Source organism: Pipra filicauda, unplaced genomic scaffold (genome assembly GCF_003945595.2).
Source record: "Pipra filicauda isolate LSUMZ 115617 unplaced genomic scaffold, ASM394559v2 scaffold137_size4652046_pilon, whole genome shotgun sequence".
NCBI lineage: Eukaryota > Metazoa > Chordata > Aves > Passeriformes > Pipridae > Pipra > Pipra filicauda.
The window spans coordinates 4142838-4161589 of NW_024103851.1; the positions used below are offsets into that span (position 1 = coordinate 4142838).

General features: G+C 36.8%; 1 protein-coding gene across 3 annotated transcripts in view; it reads right to left on the bottom strand.

Moving 5' to 3' along the window:
- The window catches only part of SUGCT (succinyl-CoA:glutarate-CoA transferase), a 316900-nt gene that overhangs the window by 278213 nt on the left and 19935 nt on the right, over window positions 1–18752 (bottom strand). For all 3 annotated transcript variants that reach the window (XM_027712013.2, XM_027712011.2, XM_039378409.1), the window contains one exon: window positions 360–451. In XM_027712013.2, the coding sequence (XP_027567814.1) occupies window positions 360–451 (92 nt within the window). The remainder of the gene's footprint in view (window positions 1–359; window positions 452–18752) is intronic.

Sequence of the window (18752 nt, forward strand, 5' to 3'; positions counted from 1 at the left end):
TTTTAAAGAGGGAATATCAATATTCAAGCATCGGTGAGATTTCACATATGGTTCCATTATCCAGGCATCAACATGTCTATTACAGCTCTTGAAGTGACAACAAGTGGCCACTAACAGGTTAGCATACATCGTCAATTTATTCCCTGGAGATCTAGGGTTTTTCTTTTTTTCTTTCATTTTCTGTTTCTGGGACATTGGCTTTGGAAGCCTGGAGTGAGATATCTTAGATTCCCAGAGGTGAGACCTCTTGGAGGGCTGGCATAACAGATGTGTTAGCATAGGCTAACTTGTTCCATGCAGCAAACAGTTTTGGTATGCGGCATAGAGATCGTATTAAATTTGTAGGTTAAGCATCATACCTCATGCCCTGTGATATGCATGAGACCAGAAACAGCAGCGGCAATGGAGTCATATCCACCTCTCTGAACCACTGGACCAGTCTGACCATAACCTAAAATAGAAACAGAACAATTGGTAATTCAATCAAGGACAAGTACAACATAAACTAGTATTTCTTCTCAGCTTTTGTTCGCAAGTTGTCCAGATTGTACAACCAGTGAATGCTATTGTATTCTATTTATTCCTGCATATTTTTAAGAGTAAGCAGTTGGATTTATCCTCTGTGGGTTGATGACATGTTTGATCTTAATTCTAGACAGACTCCTGTCTCTGCTATGTTTCATTCACTTTGGATAGAATTACTCTTTTAATTTGCTGGGTCAGCTGAGGTCAAACTCAGATGTCATTTTAGAGGCTCTATGGTATCTCTACAGGCCTCCAATTGGTGTCCAACAGAGCCCATGTTGCCTGTGTTTTATCTCCACTCTAACATAAGGATACCTTGAATACGACAAATGATACTGAAATAATGACATTATGGTGTGGAACACATGAATTGTTCCCCCCTTATTTCTGTTACTTTATTCCACATCTACACAGAGCTACCTTCAAAACAGAACACTGTTTACAAGAGATGGCAAGGCTGGCCCTTTAGCAAGTACACACAATCCGTTTGCCAGGAGTTAGCAACAATGAAATGCAAAATACCAAAAATTTTTACAGAACTACATAAATACAGTTTTGTTCACCTGTAGAATTAACTTAAAACTAACAGCTGTAGCCAGAAGGATGCTCTCTTGCTTTTCTCTGCTATACTCACCATGTTCTCCTAACAACAATCGCAAAATCTTCCAGTCGAGGAAGTCTTGTACAAGCAACTGAGGAGGTCACTCGAACCAGTGACCACCACCACAGAGGGTAAAGTCAACAAAGAGCAACGTTTGATTGATGGTTTCCATTAGTTCTAATAATGGCAGAGCCCTCAATAATCAGATTTAAGCATCTGTCCTCCTCAAAGAGGTAGCAAATTCAAATGCTATTCTCATGCTTTCATTTCCCTTTTCAGATATTTCCAGGAGAAATCCCTTGGCTACAGGAGTAGTTAAGAGATATTTGTCACAGACAAGATTCCTAGTTTGGCTGATAGTTTTAAGGCAACATTTCTGTATTATTCTTAGCTGTGAGGACAGTATTAATACTACATTATATCAACATATACTGCAAGATAAAAATTTCTGAGTCTTCTAGATTCCTTTTCATTATTCTCCTGGAATCTTCTCAACACACAGGCAGTCTGTTCAGTAGACATGACTGTCTGAAGATCAGCTTTGTTGACTACAGCAGACAGTTAAAAACCATTTTTCATTGGGATAATCTTCTTCAGTTCATCCACTTGGGCAAATGCTGTTATGTACAAAATTCATAAATGGTTTCTAATGTACAGTGCAAGGGAATTATGATCACTTTAAACTGGAGTTAAAGCACTTTGTTACTTCAATTTACATATCATACCAATCAAAACAATATCCACTAACCATACGGATTTCCCTATTACACCACAAACTATCTCAATTACTTGATATTTTTCTGGGGACATGAGATCCACATTGTGCAAAGCTGTGGAGGAACTCAACTTCTACACTCAGTGTCGCCAGGAGTATCAGAATATTACAGTCAACCCACTGACTTTGTCAATGTAGCCTCAAAACAAACATTTTGGAAGAAAGAATTCAACACTTTCCTTATGATCAAATCTGATTCTTATTGACGTCATTACTCATAAGAGAGAGAAGAAAAATCCTACCAGTTTACCCAGTTTTACTCAAAATCATGTCTCTGACAACAGCTGACTCCGAGACCCCAAAGAGAACTTGCGACATTTCCTTTCATATTTACACCCATAAGTTTACAGCAAAGAACAGTGTATTCATTTTCAAACATAAGAGGACTAGCAAATAAAATACAGTGAATCCACCCAAAAATGCTCTGAAGGGCTCTAACTAGGCATATACCATTATCTCACTGGAATGTACTGTAGAATTAAAACCAGTTAAGTGTGTGGGGCCACTTCAAAAACAAAATCTTGCTCAATAAAAATTACTCAAAACAATTTTAATTGAATAGTGAAAAGCATATTGAAGCAAGTGAGAAATTACGTACTGGCCTCAATTATTAGCAAAGAAAAGACATCTCAACACATCTGCTCACACAAATGTTTTCATAAACAGAAAACAACTGAAAATGAAACATGTAGTATGTAGACAGAACAACTATACAATGCTTTGCAATGCTCTTCTGGAAAGGACAAACATCCATCCCTCAAACACTGAATTCAGGAAAGGTAACAGGCAATAAGTTAGGCATTTTTCTAGGGGGGTTTTCAAATTTTTTTAAGTCCTTTCCACTACAACACCCTGGTTTCAAAATGAAAGGTATTATTTAACGGCTTTCTGGTTAAAATTAGAGGTTCTAAGGAGAGTTTAATTAGTTTTCACAGGTCACAATAGATTAAAAAGAAAAAAAAAGGCATAATTCTGATTCGATCTAAATTCTGAATGGACAAAGTTAGTGCGGGGACAAAATCTGTTTTCACTGGAAATAGTTTACCCCAGGAACTATGGACATACAAATGCAGATGGGAAAAGGCAGTCATTTACTTGTAGGAGTTAAGTGAAAAATGGCTATTGCCCAAAATGAAAGATCTCATTATCCAGACAAAAATCAAAGACTGAACATTATTATTCTGGTAAACTACACAGGTCAATGGAGCAAGACAGTGCAGAAGCTTCAGAAATAACTATGAACACAAATACAAAAAGCTTGAAGGAGAGCCCAAAATTACATTCAGAAAAATTTCAGCCTGGTACACAGATTTTACCATAACTGTAATGTATACACATACGTGTGCATATATATGTGTACATATACATAAATATATAAAATAACTTCTTAAAGATATAAAAATACCACCTGAAGTTTATGCTTGTCCAAATACCCTATGTTCTCTCATACTTGAATTCAGCATGAAAAGAACAGATTTGCAATTCCACCCTTAACCCTAAATACAGGTTCCTGTTTAGTAAAACACAGTTAGTGGCTTAGAGTTTAGATAAAATGAAAAATACTTTAGGCTAAAAAGATAATCCCAGTTGGATATAGAGAGAATGGATTTAACAGTAATGGTCTCAGAAGGCAAGACAAAGGAAATGATTACACTCCCCTCTAGTGAAGCTTAACACCTTAGGCTACTGTCAAAATTTAAATAGTCTTTAACAGTAGAGAATTTATTTTAGTTCCTTAAGTGCAGTGAATATATTTTTATTTTAGGGAATATATTTCAGAGGAGAGACAAAAGAATTTGAAATTAAATTTAATAAAACTGAGTGTTTTCTAAATCATTTCAGCTGCATAGGTAGCTGCCTAGATGCTAAATCTCATATAAAGTTTAGATTTGTATAAAACAGAATCTGCAAGGAGCAAGAGAAAGTTGCACCATGCTAAATCCCTATTCAACTCCCAGAATCCCTATTCTACACCTTGCACTAGGAAGGCACGATTTATTCTGATAACTGCCACATCTTCATGTGCCTAGATCACAAAATTGTTGCAGTATGAGTTGGTTTCCTCTACTGCAAAATGTAGATCAGTTTCACAATCAAACTGGGTACAAGACAACAATCGCCAGTGAGATCTCCAAGTGCTTCCTAAAAATTGTCATTGTCAAAGCACTATTCAATCTGTATAGCAAGCTCTTGAAACTACCATAAACATAGACGTTCACAGACTCACTGAATGAGAAAGGTTGGAAGGGACCACAGAGAGTCATCAGGTCCAACCTCCCTGCTCCAGCAGGGCTGTCCTAGAGCACATTGAACAAGATTGAATTCCGGTCAGTTCTCGGGTATCTCAAGTGAGGGAGGCTCGAGTGAGGGAGACTGCACAACCCCACTGGCTAATCTGTTCCACTGTGCTGTCACCCACAGAGTAAAGCAGTTCTTCCTCATGTTCAGGTGGAATTTCCTGTGCATCAGTTTCTGCCCATTGCCTCTTGTCCTATTGCTTGGCACCACTGAGCAGAGCCTGGTTCCATCCTCTGACACCTCCCTTCAGATACTTACAGACATTGATAAGAGTCCCCTCTCAGTTGTCTCTTCAAGGCTGAACAGGTCCAGTTCCATCAGTCTCTCCTCATAAGAGAGATGCTCCAGTCCCCTAAAGATCTTTGTCACCCTCCACTTGACTTGCTCCAGGAGCTCCATGTCTCTCTTGTACTGAGGAGCCCAGACTGGACACAGCACTCCAGGCGAAGCGTCACCAGGACTGAGTAGAGGGGCAGGATCACCTCCCTCAGCGTGCTGGCAATGCTCCTCCTAATGCACCCCAGGATACCACTGGCCTTCTTGGCCACAAAGGCACACTGTAGGCTCACGGACAGCTTGTTGTCCACCAGGACTCCCAGGTCCTTCTCTGCAGAGCTGCTTTCCAGCAGGTCAGCCCCCAGACTGTACTTTGTATTTGCCTTTGTTGAATTTCAGACAATTCTTTGCCTGTCTCTCCAACCTGACAAGGTCCTTCTGAAGAGCTCCACAGCGTTCAGCCACTCTTCCCAGCTTTGTGTCATCAGTGAACTTGCTGAGGCATCTGTCCCTTCATCCAAGTCATTGATAAGTAAGTTAAACAATACTGGGCTCAGTACTGAACCCTGCGGTACACCACCAAGGTTACAGATCTCCAATTAGACCCTGTGCCACTGATTATGACTACTGAAGGGTAATTTGCTTATTCAGCATAGTGACTTACACCTAAATCTTTCTCTCCCTGTCCTGACCCTGCAGCCAAGTCTATCTTCTATGTAAGAAAGTATACCTTTACTGTTTGAAGCTTTTTGTGAGCAAGCAAAATTAGCTGGGTATGAGACAAATATGAAAGAACTGGCACTGTCTACTTTGTATCAGCTTAAAGGGAAACACGGGCCTTTATGGGAGACATTTACAAAGCAAATGACATAGCCTTCCACCAGCAATCCTGTATTCCTCACAATTTCCACCAGCAATCTTGTACCCTTAGCTCAGACAAGAACGGAGAAAGGGACTTTACTGGCTCTATTTAGCATCCCCTGTTTTTCAGGACTTTCCCCATAGTTAAAGACAAATTTGCCACTGAAAATTTTGAAAGAATTTTCTTAAACCAAGGTCTCCACCATCTCTCTTAGTTAGTCTGCAGCGTAACATACAGTGTAAGAATATTCAAAACGGGGCATCCTTAACTGAACATAAAAATATGATGTCTCTCTGGTCCTGTATTTATTTGTTCAATATTTGGATAAATATGACAATTAATGTTTTATAAAATAAGATGGCTAATATGGAATAATGAAGCTCACAGCTGTTCTAAAAAGCCTCCAGGATTTTGATGGCCAAATCTTTGGTATAGAGCAACAAGAGAAGACTTAAGGTGTCTAAAAATACTTATCTAGCAAAACTGAAAGATAATAATGCCAAGATAAACAGGAAATTATAATAGTACTAAGATCCTCATCACTAGCTGGGCATTATTACAGAAGTAACTTTAGGCAAGACACTAATTGCAGCTGATTGAAAATTCATTTGGTAAAACGAATTGAAGCATATAGATTTCCTGTAAATATTGGCAATATATCCACATTCCAATTAAATCTAAGAGTCTGACTGTTACTATTATCCAACTAAATTACGCTGGTATTCATACATCACAAGTCCTGACAAAGGGAAGGACTGAAAGTATTTCTTTCCCCCAGATTTCTGAGAGACATATATTTAAAAAAAAAAAAAGACCTTCTTCAACAGGAAATAAATCTTAGCTACTTCTCTAGGGTTGGTGTGACATTCCCGCCTGATGAAAGGGGGCCAATTAGTCGGAAATACAGAAGTCACCTCTGACACAACAAAGCTTATAGTTCTGTGCTTAGTGTGCAGGTGTCATGTGATGGCACTCAAGGTTTGGAACATAGCACAGGAGAAATAATATTTGCAGGTATCATATGGGACAAAAGTTTGGAGGAAAAATAATATGTCCTAACAATCTCCTGCTAGTTTATCTGCTTTAAAATGGTCAATATATTTATCACATGAGAGACATACTTTGCTTTGGAATCCACCCTAAGAGAGACAAAAATAAATACTACGAAGTAAGAAAGGTCAGGCTGAAGATTAGGAAAAATGTAATAACGCTAAAAGCTGTTAGACTGCACAAAAGCGTTATTAGTCAAGCTGCCAAATGCCACATGCTCAAAAATGTCACACTAAATTTAAAAATGCTAGGAGGAAAAAAAAAAAAACAAACCAAAAAAACCCACCAAAAAACTCTGCTAGAAAAACAGACTAGTGTGTTTTTCCAAGTTTAGCTTTGTAGTACCATACGAGCTTTCTAGAACAAGCAGCAGTCACAAGTATTGAGGCCATGTTGCTGAGAACACAGCTGCGTTGGGCAGGACACGTCTCAAGGATGAAGGACCACCGCCTCCCTAAGATCATGTTTTATGGTGAACTTGCCACCGGCTGCTGCAAGAGAGGAGCCCCGAAGAAAAGATACAAGGACTCCCTGAAACAACATCTCAGCCTTGGCCATATTGATCACCATAACTGGTCTACTCTGGCCTCAAATCGGGAGGTCTGGAGACACACCATCTATAACGCTGCTGATGCTTTTGAGAAAGCACACAGGATCACCCTTGAGGAGAAAAGACAATGCAGAAAGAACTGTGTCTTGCAGAATATACCACCTAAGGAGTCTTTCTGCTGTGCCTTTTGCAACCGGACGTGTCTATCTCCTATTGGCCTTTTTAGCCACCAGCGCACTTGTAATAAACATGGGTAGAGCCCTTCCCAAATCTTCATTCGCAAAGCCTAGCCGTGAATGACCATACGAGCTACAATATAGCTTTATTTCATTTTATGCCAGATGACAGTGGGATTTTTTGATACATTTATAGCAGACATTCAACATAAATTTTAAGAAAGGAGACAAACCAAATAAAGAAATTTGTCCCAGACAAAGTTTCATGTGTCTGTAGATCCTATGCTATTCCAAGATGTGTACAGAACACACATTTGGACACCCCAATTCCTTGCTTAGGAGTTACTGACCATATGATGACAGAATTCCTAGTGTGTATAAAAACAATTTATTTCAGCTAGGAACGGCCTGAAAGTATCTGGGATAAACAGGCAGTAATGTGTTGCAATATCATCACTTTATGGACAATCACTCTAAAACCATATTTTTATGTAGGTTAGTTTAGATTCATTTGGGATATTTAAAAAGGTTAATGAAATTGCTTCTACATTTCTCAGGTTGCTGTGCATTTGATTGGTATTTCATGAAATTTTGCACTTAACCTGGGGCAGTGGGTCACAAACAGTTTGCACCTTTCACAAAACAACTCAGAAAGAAGTAAATCTCTCAAAATTACTAAAAGCACATAAACTGGAAAGAGGACAAAAACCTATTCAATACCTGAAATTACTACTCTCACTGCAATAAAGTATGCTTACAAGCTAATCATGGCCCTGTAATTAAATGCTACAGGATAGTCTGAATATGATTTTCTGTGTCATAAAAAGAAAGGTCAGCATTTCTCATTATGACCTGTGTCCAAAATATTTGTATCACATGCTAGAGAAAACCAAAAGCCATAATTTCTGTCCTTCTTCTTGATTTGATAGTATGATAAAACTTTATAAGACCAAATATAAAACACATTGTACTAAAAGGAGAGGAAAAACCAAGACAGAGACATGCTGTCAACACAGACCAGTTCCCTGTAGCTCAATTCCCACATGACAAATGACATTACAAAGTCAAGCTGTATAGGATATTCTGAGCAAAACATAGAAAAATATGTTCAGAATAGGCATTTCTACAAATAGGGACTAAACATTGTCACAAATTCAATCCAGATAGATGGTTATCCCTGCTGAATAACAAATTAATGAGAAACACCTTTTGGCTTGTTCTATTGCCAAAGGAAAGTATTCAATTAAAGAGAGCTTACATCTTTACTTCATAAAGATTAATGAAACAAGCAGAACATAAGCAATTCTCTGTGATGACAAAAGCCAAAATCTAACAGATGCATTATATGAAACTTTGCAATGCCAGAGCTGCCAAGTGCATTAGCAAAACGAGTAACGACTTTTGGAAAATGCTTGCCATGTGTTGTTCAGAAAGAAAGGAAGTACAACTTCCTGGGTAGGCAGGCTTAGAGGAGATGAGAACAGATAGGAGAAAGGTGAAGTCAGAACAAACTGCCAAGAAAGATGAAAGGATGCTAAAAAAAAAGTAAGTCTTAAGTCAGCAAGCATAAAATCTGATCAATCTGATAAAAGCATTTCATTTCCTAATTGATGATTGCAAATGTGAACAATATTTATTGCTTTTACACATGTTGATTTAGACATTCTAACCCCATATTTCAAACAAAATCAGGTGTTACATGTTGGAAGGCAAAGATAAAATAAAATTGTTAAATCAAATGCAAAGCTTTCTGCTAATATTTAGCTACTGAAAGACTAGAAGGGGACAAACAACAGCCTCTCCAGTTGTCCAACTCTGTTCCATTTTCATGCAATTTTGGGTACCCAGCCTCACACAATTCCTCTAAGGGCACCAACCAAACTTCTGAGACGCAGCCGCAAACCATTTCAAACAACGCAAGCCTGGTTTTCAACAGGCTTTTAATCAGGCCTGCAAACTTCTGGGCCATATTTTCCAGCTTTTCAACATGCCACATATAAGTTACAAGAAGCTCCCTCCATCACCTAAACTGTAATTACCCATGCTGCTATGACTCTCTTTGCTAAGTCAGCTACAGTTTAACTTGTCGCTGTCTGAATTTCAAGGCAGAAGCAGCTTCCCAATCTAAGTGGATTCAGTCTTCTACATTATCTCAGAAATCAAATGCATCACAGTGACCATTTTCTGAAAACATAATTTCAATTAAAAGCTTTTAGATAACACTCAGGTTAGGTATTCAAAGTTCATTCCCCATCTTAAAGGAGGCTGATAGACACCCAAATTCCCCATCATTGTTTTGGGTTTGCACACCATTCCTAGCTGCACACTCTTAGTGGTAACAAATCACTCCTTGTACCCTGCTTGGTACAGATAAAGCTGATCTTATGACTCCAAATACTTACATTGTAAATGCTAATTTTAAAATAATGAAGTCAATTACTCCCAGCAGTGTAGCAATGGCATACCTCCAGAACATCCAGGTTGCAAAACTTGCACAGAAACTCTAAATACTGAGACAAACTGTCTGTAGTAACCTCACCTACTTTGCTAGGACTGCTCTACCCACCCACCTCTGCCCTGCCATTACTACTAAGGTAAGGGAGCAAATATTTTTGAGAAACACCTGGCTAACTCTGGAAACCAGTCAGGAGTCAACAGAAAGACAACAGACTTCTCAACAGACACTAATAATCTTGCTACTTCTTGTAGTGAAAAAAATGTTTTAAAACTAAGGACTACCTGTAAGGTGTATATTCTATGAATATTTATAATGCTATGGTCAGGCAGTATAATGTCAGGATAGCCTCAGAGAAGTCTAAACTCTGAGGCCACAGATACACCGTAGCTTCTGATAAGGACATGATTATCTATGACCCCATGACAGAAATGTAAAGTAACCACTTAATTACATAATTATTTCTCATCTGAAACGATGTTCATTCTAAAGTGGATATTACCTGAAGAAATATTCATTTGTTGTGACTATACATAGTTATGCTGACAGAGAAATCTGTGCAGCAGTGTCCAGTGCAGAAGTTGACCTTGACTAAGCACTCCACCCGGGGGTTGCATGTGCACAGGCAAGCACAGTCTGAGAATGTGTACTGTGATGCTGAATTCTCCCTCTAAGATTGAATACATAGTCCCTCAGGGGGCAGAAGCTGGAAAAGTGTGTCAAACTAACTCAAAATCAGTAAAGAAATTTTTTTTAGCTTTCCAAACATTTCCTCAAAAATTTTCAAAAAAAAATAAATCTGTACAGTTTCATTCCCAAGAGGATTAAGTTACATGGAATGCAACACATTCTTAAAAATCCAAGCTGTCCTTTCAAGCCAATAGTTCTCTTTAGTCTATAGACACAAAATATGTAAACAACTCAACACTTACTCTCTTCAAAGAATGACCTACCTCATATTTCTGAAATCATTAACTGTAATATGGATTTCATTTGCAGTCCTGATATAACATTAATTTTCTATGCAACCTAATGAAGGTGTAAATCCCATCTTGAAGTTTAAATGAACTGTTCTTGCAGATCAAATAGAAGTAGAAAGCTTCATTAAATTACCAATACTTTAGAAACTAAATGAACATTAACAAAAAGTGAATGAACCTTTTCTTGAAAATACACCTAAAAGTGATCTTGAATTTTCTTAACATTAACAGATTCCCTGATTACACAATGCATAGTTAACTATAATAGTGGCTGATCATTTACAGGAATTTAATATGCAGAGTGGTAAAAAGTAAATGCATCTGGTTACCTGAAACAGATAAATCTAATAACTGATTAATTCAATATATTGCCTAACTTGAGTATTTTTCTACCAACGGATTTTGCCAACTAGCTCTTTAGGAATGGTCATGTGTGAAAAGAATCTTTTCCTTCAGAAAAAACAAACAAACAAACAAACAAAAAAACCACAAAAAAACCAACCAACCAAACAAAAAAACCCAAACAACAACAAAAACCTGTAATGGACGACAGCTATTTTGCATACTTGGGTTTTTACCCTTTATAAATATTTTCCTAACACAATACCTCTAATCAAATTCTCTGACTTGTATCTCATTGATGAGAAGCACCTTCTAAATAAATAAAATACAAAACACCACAAAACAAGATACCAGTCTGAAAAACTGAACAAACTTTTGACTGGACATTGGTACTCAAACATCTTGAGACATCACTTTGTGAAGGTTTTCAGAACTGCAATAAGTTAATAGAATTAGAAAAATTATAGCAGAGGAGATGATATCTTTACTTCCAGACCATGTATTATACCATATTCAGGCTTTTCAGTTTTAATCTTAAAAGAAGTTCGATTCATTAATAAATTCATTCCCTTAAGATCATGACTTTAACTTGACAGAAATAAAAGAAACTGACAAACAATCATATATTATATGTCTGAGCGGGTACATGATATATAGTGTCCCTTCTTATTGTACAAAGACTATAGTTTTATATGAGTAAACACCTTGTAGTTGCAGTTCCATAAAATTATTTTGAAAGATGTAGTCTCTTAAAAGAGGTTACAAAATTCTGGCCTCAAATTTTCCTCTTGAAATGGTGGTCAGGGTTCACTGTAAGACATGATCATAATGGCACTAGGTAACCCCGTCCTCACTTTGCAATACTCCTGGACAAAAAGTCATCTTGTCTATTAGAAAGCTTTTCTGAACATGAAACTGGAATATTTTTTTGCTCAAATTTTAACAGTTAATTCTTGTCCCTTGTATAACATATTATTCTCTTCTCAAGAGAAGAGAACACTTATGAAAAGGCTGTTATCCACAAAACTATTCTCTTTACACCCTTCTTTCACAGTAACATCCACAACTTCCTATGTCGAAGTTTTCTCTACAAGACAACTTGCAGATCAGTGGGTTTCAGCTGTTGGCACAAACACTGGGATACAAAACGCTTTTAATGATCAAGTACATGGAAAAGTGCCAGATATTGCCACCATTTTGGTCTCTAAAAATGACAAAAATAAGACTATTTTTCAATAGTTTCTGTCCTCTACACCCAAAACTGTTTTCTTTTTGTTTGTTAGCTACTGACTGTTTTATTTTATAACATTTTAAAAACATAAGTAATGAAAACCATATGCTTACTAAGAAACATTTTCAGGTCAACACCAGCTACTTAGTCTCCCTACAAATCTAGCAACACCCACAGACAATACCGTGAAAGGGCACAACAAAGACACTGGATCTTTGCACCATTTTAATTAGTTATACTTGCTTCTTTGGTGAAATCTCAAAAACTCACCATTTGAAACAGTAAAACAAACAAACAAACAAACAACAAAACAAAACAAAAAAAATCCTGCAATCATCATGAAGTTTAATAAGTACATCAGACAAGAAAAAAGTTTAATAAAACAAGATAAAGCAGATAAGAATGCTACTTGACAGGAGATTCCCTAAAAAACATAATTCATTTGGGAACCAGGAGAGAAATCTTTAGTGATAACAAACAAAATGTTTCATGATCTTTTCTTGTGTCTTCTCTTTAGACTATTACAACTCAAACACAATAAATACAACAAAAGCCTACTCATGGCTTCTGAAGATGCTTAAAATCTTCCAGATTTATTCCTGTTAACTTAACTAGGCATCAGTCCAAGCATAATAGCTTTTGAAAAATAAACATTAAACCATCAGTAAGCATCTCCACAGTCATATTGTGTTGTCTTGCTGTTCATATCCAGGATTTTCAGTGCTTAATCTGGTTTTGTTCCCTGTAAACTAACCCAGTGTCAAATCTTATGATTCACAGGCTCTCTGTCTGATATGGTATTCTTCATTAGGCTAGAGTCCAAAATTCTGAAGTTTCAGATTTTATACAAAATACTGCTCTGTAAATGAAAGAACAAGCAATTGAGCGAGAAGGCATAAGAAAAATATTACCTTCATGCACAGCTGAAAGTCAATACTTAATTTTAAAGCAAGAAAGAATTATGACTTGTTCATTAAACTTTGTATATGCTTCATATTGAACAAAGAATGGGAACACAGTGTTTCAGAACAGCACTCATTTTCAACTGTTTCTTATTCCTAAACTCACAGTATTTTGGATATTCAAGCTATGCGTGACTGAAAAAACAATAGTGGAAAAAAACCAGCTCAGCCCTCCTGCTAGGATGCTTAATGGCAGTGCAAAAGGATAGCTCAATAATTTACAGGACAAAAAAAAAATTAATGCACTCTAGCTGCTGGTGGTGTGCTGATGACAGAAGCAGCACAAAGTCAAAGATTTAGTGTCAGTCAGCTAAAAAGCCCACCTTCCTGGAGGTGCACAGCAGATCTGAATCATGCAAGGATATCAATCCTACCAACAGAGAAGGGATTCTGTCAGCTCCCATCTGTTTCTCAGCAACCCTTTTTTACAACATGCCACCTTTCAGCTTCCACTCTTTTCATACTTATTTGTGTAACTGATATACTTTGGAAGTTTGACCTGTGTCATTGCCAGAGCCCTTTAGTACTCTGGCGGTACTGGCAAAACCCTGTAAATACAGGGAAAATACAGCTTTCTGGACCAAATCGCACTTCATACTAGAATGTAAAACCGTTTACAGAGAAACACCCCCAAGTAGACGAATTTTACCAGCAAAAGTTTTGTTAATATAACAACGTTTGCTAATGGTTTCTGCCAAAAAAAGTAGACCAGCCGGCATTCACACCTCTTCTCATTCCTGACCAGCACAGCTATGCTGATAAAAGCCTGTTGTACAGAAAACAATGTTCCAAAAAGTTTGTCAATCAGCTGAATTTTACAGAAGCCTCCTCTTTTGAGTAGGCTTGTTTGGGCCTATGTTAATTTTACAAGCTGTAGAGAAAAACATATAAACCCACCAGCAGCAAGAATTTGTTTTAAGTAGGAAAGTTATCCTTTGATATATTTGACACAGCATAATTATATTAGTCCTGTACAAGGAGATATCTTTGGTTGTATTGTAACACACCCCAAAAGTGGGCGTTACTTCACACTGTGTAATACTTATATTTCAGTCACTCCAGAATTGAATACACACTTTTTGTGTATAATATTGGTTAAAAAGCATTGTTGACATCATCACTAGAAAAACTTTAAGACTCCAAAATAAAGTGCATTTTGCTTCTGCTCCAGTTAAGAGCCATAAAGAAAGCTTAATTGCTCTGCAACACACCTCAGTCAAACCTTGCTGTTCACATTTTGCTCTGCAACCTGCTGGCAACTCATGTTCAGCAAAGGGGTTGTAAAGGTGTATTTAGAGGTGTTTAAGCATAGAGCAGCATAAGAATAGGAAAAAAAATGCACCAGATTAGATTCAAGGCCCAGCTAGCTACATATCCAGTCTCCAAAAATGGAGAAAGACAGATGCCAAGATGAACAGGATAAGCCTATCTAATACTATTCTTGAACACTCTCCCAGCTTCCAACAGTTTGCAGTTGACAGTCTTCTGAATAAGTAAAGTTATACAAACCTTCCCAAATCAACTGTTTAGGGGGAAGACATAATAGAAAACCTTTGCAAGTCTCAGGGGCTTAGGAAAAGCAGACACTTTGGACCTACTTAATCACAACATAAGCAAGAAAAACAAAAAGAAAACTGAAGATTTTGAACAACATTACAATACTTTTAACAAACAACCCCAAAAATCCAAATCCTATAAATCAGGCTTTTTAAACAGATGATGCTTAAAAAGAAATATGAAAAAGATGTGAACAATAAAAGTATAAGTAATTAAAAGTAATCTCATTATTTGTCATCTGTTTGCAAGTCTGATTAACAGTGGAGTCAATATTTCCCAGTCTTGGTCATTAGGATTTTTTTTCAGTAAAAGTAAATTTATTATGAAATAATCAAACTTTTTATTAAGAAAAAACACCAAATATATTACTAAACCCAGTACAGAAAAAAAAAATAATCCTGGGTCTAACACACCCACGTAAAGCTTTACATTTGTGTCCAGAAAATCATGAGGTGAACACCTGCTTGCAGATGGATCACTTATGATACAAAACAGACAGCTGGAAAGATTTAGGAGATCTTCATAAGCAGTAAAAATTAAGTTCTTTATACATCTTCAGAAGGTACACCCTGCTTGTGAAGCTGTGTTTAAATAGGATTGTAACTGGCACCATGGGCTGAGAAAAGAAATTAAAAGCTCCCGTTGGTCCTCATCATTAAGTTCTGAATAAAGCAGTCAACTCCTGGAAGGTTATAACAATATTTGCTTTATTTTATATATAAATAACATTTACAAAAATTAAATTTCATGTGTTTAGGATTGCAGTTTATATTCCATATACTAAGTTCTTTCCTCCAGGAAGAAATACTGGCCACCAAGTATCAATCCTAATGTAGCGCACACTGTTCTGAAATGGGTCTCATACAAAGCACAAGGAGGTTTGGGATTTTACAAGTTACTTTCAACAAGATAGAGTGAAGAAGAGGTACAATACTACATAAACATTTACTGCCAAAACAAAGCAAGTTCTTAAAAACTTTTTACTTAAGAGAATTAATGTGAAATACTTAAGGGCAATTTTCAGAAACATCAGCTAAAGTACCACCTCACTTTAAATCAATGCATTTCTATTTTCATAATCTCCTTTATAAAGTTTTGCATTTACACAAATCATCTTTTGATCCAAAAAACGTACTGAGACTACCTATACAGCACATACTGCTACACTGATAAATGACAACCAGTTAGGTCACAACAGCAATGCAGTGATAATACTTGAGGTCCTACTTACCATGCCGATTTACAGATAGCTCCTTTATTTTTTTTTCCTACACAACACTATCAAGTGATGTAAATGTATTCTGACTGGCCTCAAAAGTTCCCTTTTGTAAAGGAAAGAAGCTACTTAAACAGATCAAAGTAGTTCCCTCAGGGAATTTACCAGAACTACTTACCACCTAAGACCACCACTGACACACCAATGCACCCCTGTAGTGATTGATTGCTTTCTTAGAAACAAGAACTGTCTCTTCATTCACGAGAACAAGTGATTTCTTTCTCTAAGTTATAATGAAAAAGTTCTTTTTTGACATCATTGAAGTGGTATTTGGACATCTGCATTTCTGCCAATTACTTTCCGCACATAAGCGACTACTTTGCCTTTTAAAATTAAAGTTTTCGGGTATGATGGCTCAACCCAAAGGAAAAAGTGACACAACTTAGAAACTCAAATACATATGACTAGAAGTTTTTTAGGCAAGGTACAAATCTGCTTAGATATCTACAAAGAAATCAGGCATGGTCGACTCACGAGATAATGCAAAACTCTACCTCTTCCACATTGAATTTTTTCTAAATATTAAATTTAGAAATTCTACTCGCAAACACTGTTTAATACAAATAGAGATTAGAATTGTCTCATCAGATTCTTTAGTTGCTTTATTCATATGGTGAATGCAGGAAGTAAGGAACAATAGTTTGACAAACTGTCCTACTCCCTGGAAGCAGACAGATAGTCGGCTCCTTGGCTTTGATTTATATCAAGCAAACTTCCAATCGTAATTTTATTTAACTTCTTTATGAGACTATTGCTCTACAATATTTAATACTTGTGCTATATAAATTAAAACTGTGCCCAATTCTTGCATAAATTCATATTTAGAATTAATATAGTCTTAAAAGCCTCAGTTCATTTCATCATATATTGATGGCCACCTCAGGTATCTGAATTATTACACATGAGAAGTATAATAAACTCTTAGAGCTCCTGCTGCATGCCATAAAGCTCGTTCTTACTGCAAAAGAAACAAGCCACCAATCTGTGCAAACATGCAGTTCACACTGGGAATTACAAAGCAACACATCAGTGCAGGTCAGAAAAGCACCGAAGTATACAATATCTGTATAATTTTTTATGTTGTATGCTGTTCTCGTAGTCCCAATTACTTAACACTCTGAAAACAGAGACAATCTACTTCTCCAACTGTCATGTCTGAACTCTTATTTTAATTAGTAGCTCACAAAATTTTTCTTTGGATCTTTTTTTCTTAACACATTCATTCTTTGAATTCCAAGTGGCATTTCGGCTACTTCTACACATTAAGCAGAGATATTATTTTTTATGTTTTCACATACTGTCAGGATCTTTATTTAAGAGCTACTGTGTGGGAATGTACAGAATGCTTTAGGAAGAGATGGTTAGATGGCCAACCACAGTACTTCCTCCTCATCACAGCAGCATTTTTTTAAGGAAAAAACTGATGTTCCAAGCTACCTTTCATATGCAGTGTTTTTCCATCTATAGATTGTTCTTCTCTCAACTTTCTTCAGTTTTCCACAGAGTTTTTGAAACATGGTACCTAGAAGTAGACTTCGCCTTCCAATCTTACCAATGCAGAACAGGGCAGAGAAACACTAATTCAAGGCCATGTTCATCTTTACATAATCCAGTATGATACTAGCCTTTCATCTAACTATATCATCACTGACTCATGTTCAACTTTGATCATTCCCCATCATTACAACCAAGTCTTCCGAGAACACTAACTCAGTGTGTTCCCCATCCCATATTAAAATTACCTGATTATTTCTGATTAAGCACAGTACATTGTACTCATTCCAACCTTTAATTCTGTCCTTTTTCTTCTATTTATGTAAGCAATTTGATCACGGTATTTTTTAATTGTAATCCTGCCGTAAAAATTGGCTCCCTTACAGCTTTGTGGGCCTTCAGAGCTGCATAGAGCTCTCAGGCCACTAAAGTGCACCTTTTACATCACAATTTCATCACACGATTGTCCATGGGGTTGTGCTGACACAGGGACTTTTGAGAAGGGTTTCAATCCCAGGCTTTAGGAAGAAAAACTGAGTAGAGTTCCTGATGCCAGCCCTTCATGACTCTTCATGCCCCCAGATAATATTCTAAAGGACAGTGTAAGGATGCAAGGAAAGTGATGTCTTCTACTTGTAAATCAGCTCCAGGATCTTCTTGCCCCTCAAATCTAAACCCCATAACAAACACCCATTAGCACATGATCACACGAGAATTTTGGGTTCATCCCAAAATTCCTATTGCATTCCTTTACTTATTTTAAACAAACAAAAAAAAAAGAAATAAAATCAAGAAATGTCATGAGTTTGAGGCATTTTCTTCCACGTCAATCACGAAGCATCTGTAGTTATTATATAACAAAAAAGCTAAGATATCAGGGAGTTTCTGATCACTCTTGAAGCAATTTTTTTAATTATTTCTTGTACATCAGGCTTTCCTAGTTTGTCCATGAAAGCATTACTCAAAAGCATCAAAAAATTTACTACAGTCAAAATATATAGCACAAGTTTTATTATTCTGCTATAGATAAGTAATTACATTGTCCCAAAAATAATTTGTATATCCACAAATCCAGTCTGCTAATCAACTCTTCAAAAACTGGTCTCAGACTATTTTATCCCTAGACCCTGGTTAATAACTTCTCTTAACTGGCCACTCAGACAACTTCAACCTATCAAAAAAATGACACAATGTCTTTGATCTGTCCATCTTCCAACTCCATAATGCAAAAAACAACAGATTAGAAAAGCTTGATTTTTGTTTGCCAGTGCTGAAAAGCTCTATTTTTATCAAATCAAACTCAGGTAGAAGCTTCACATTTTTCTCCTCCAAATGCTTTATT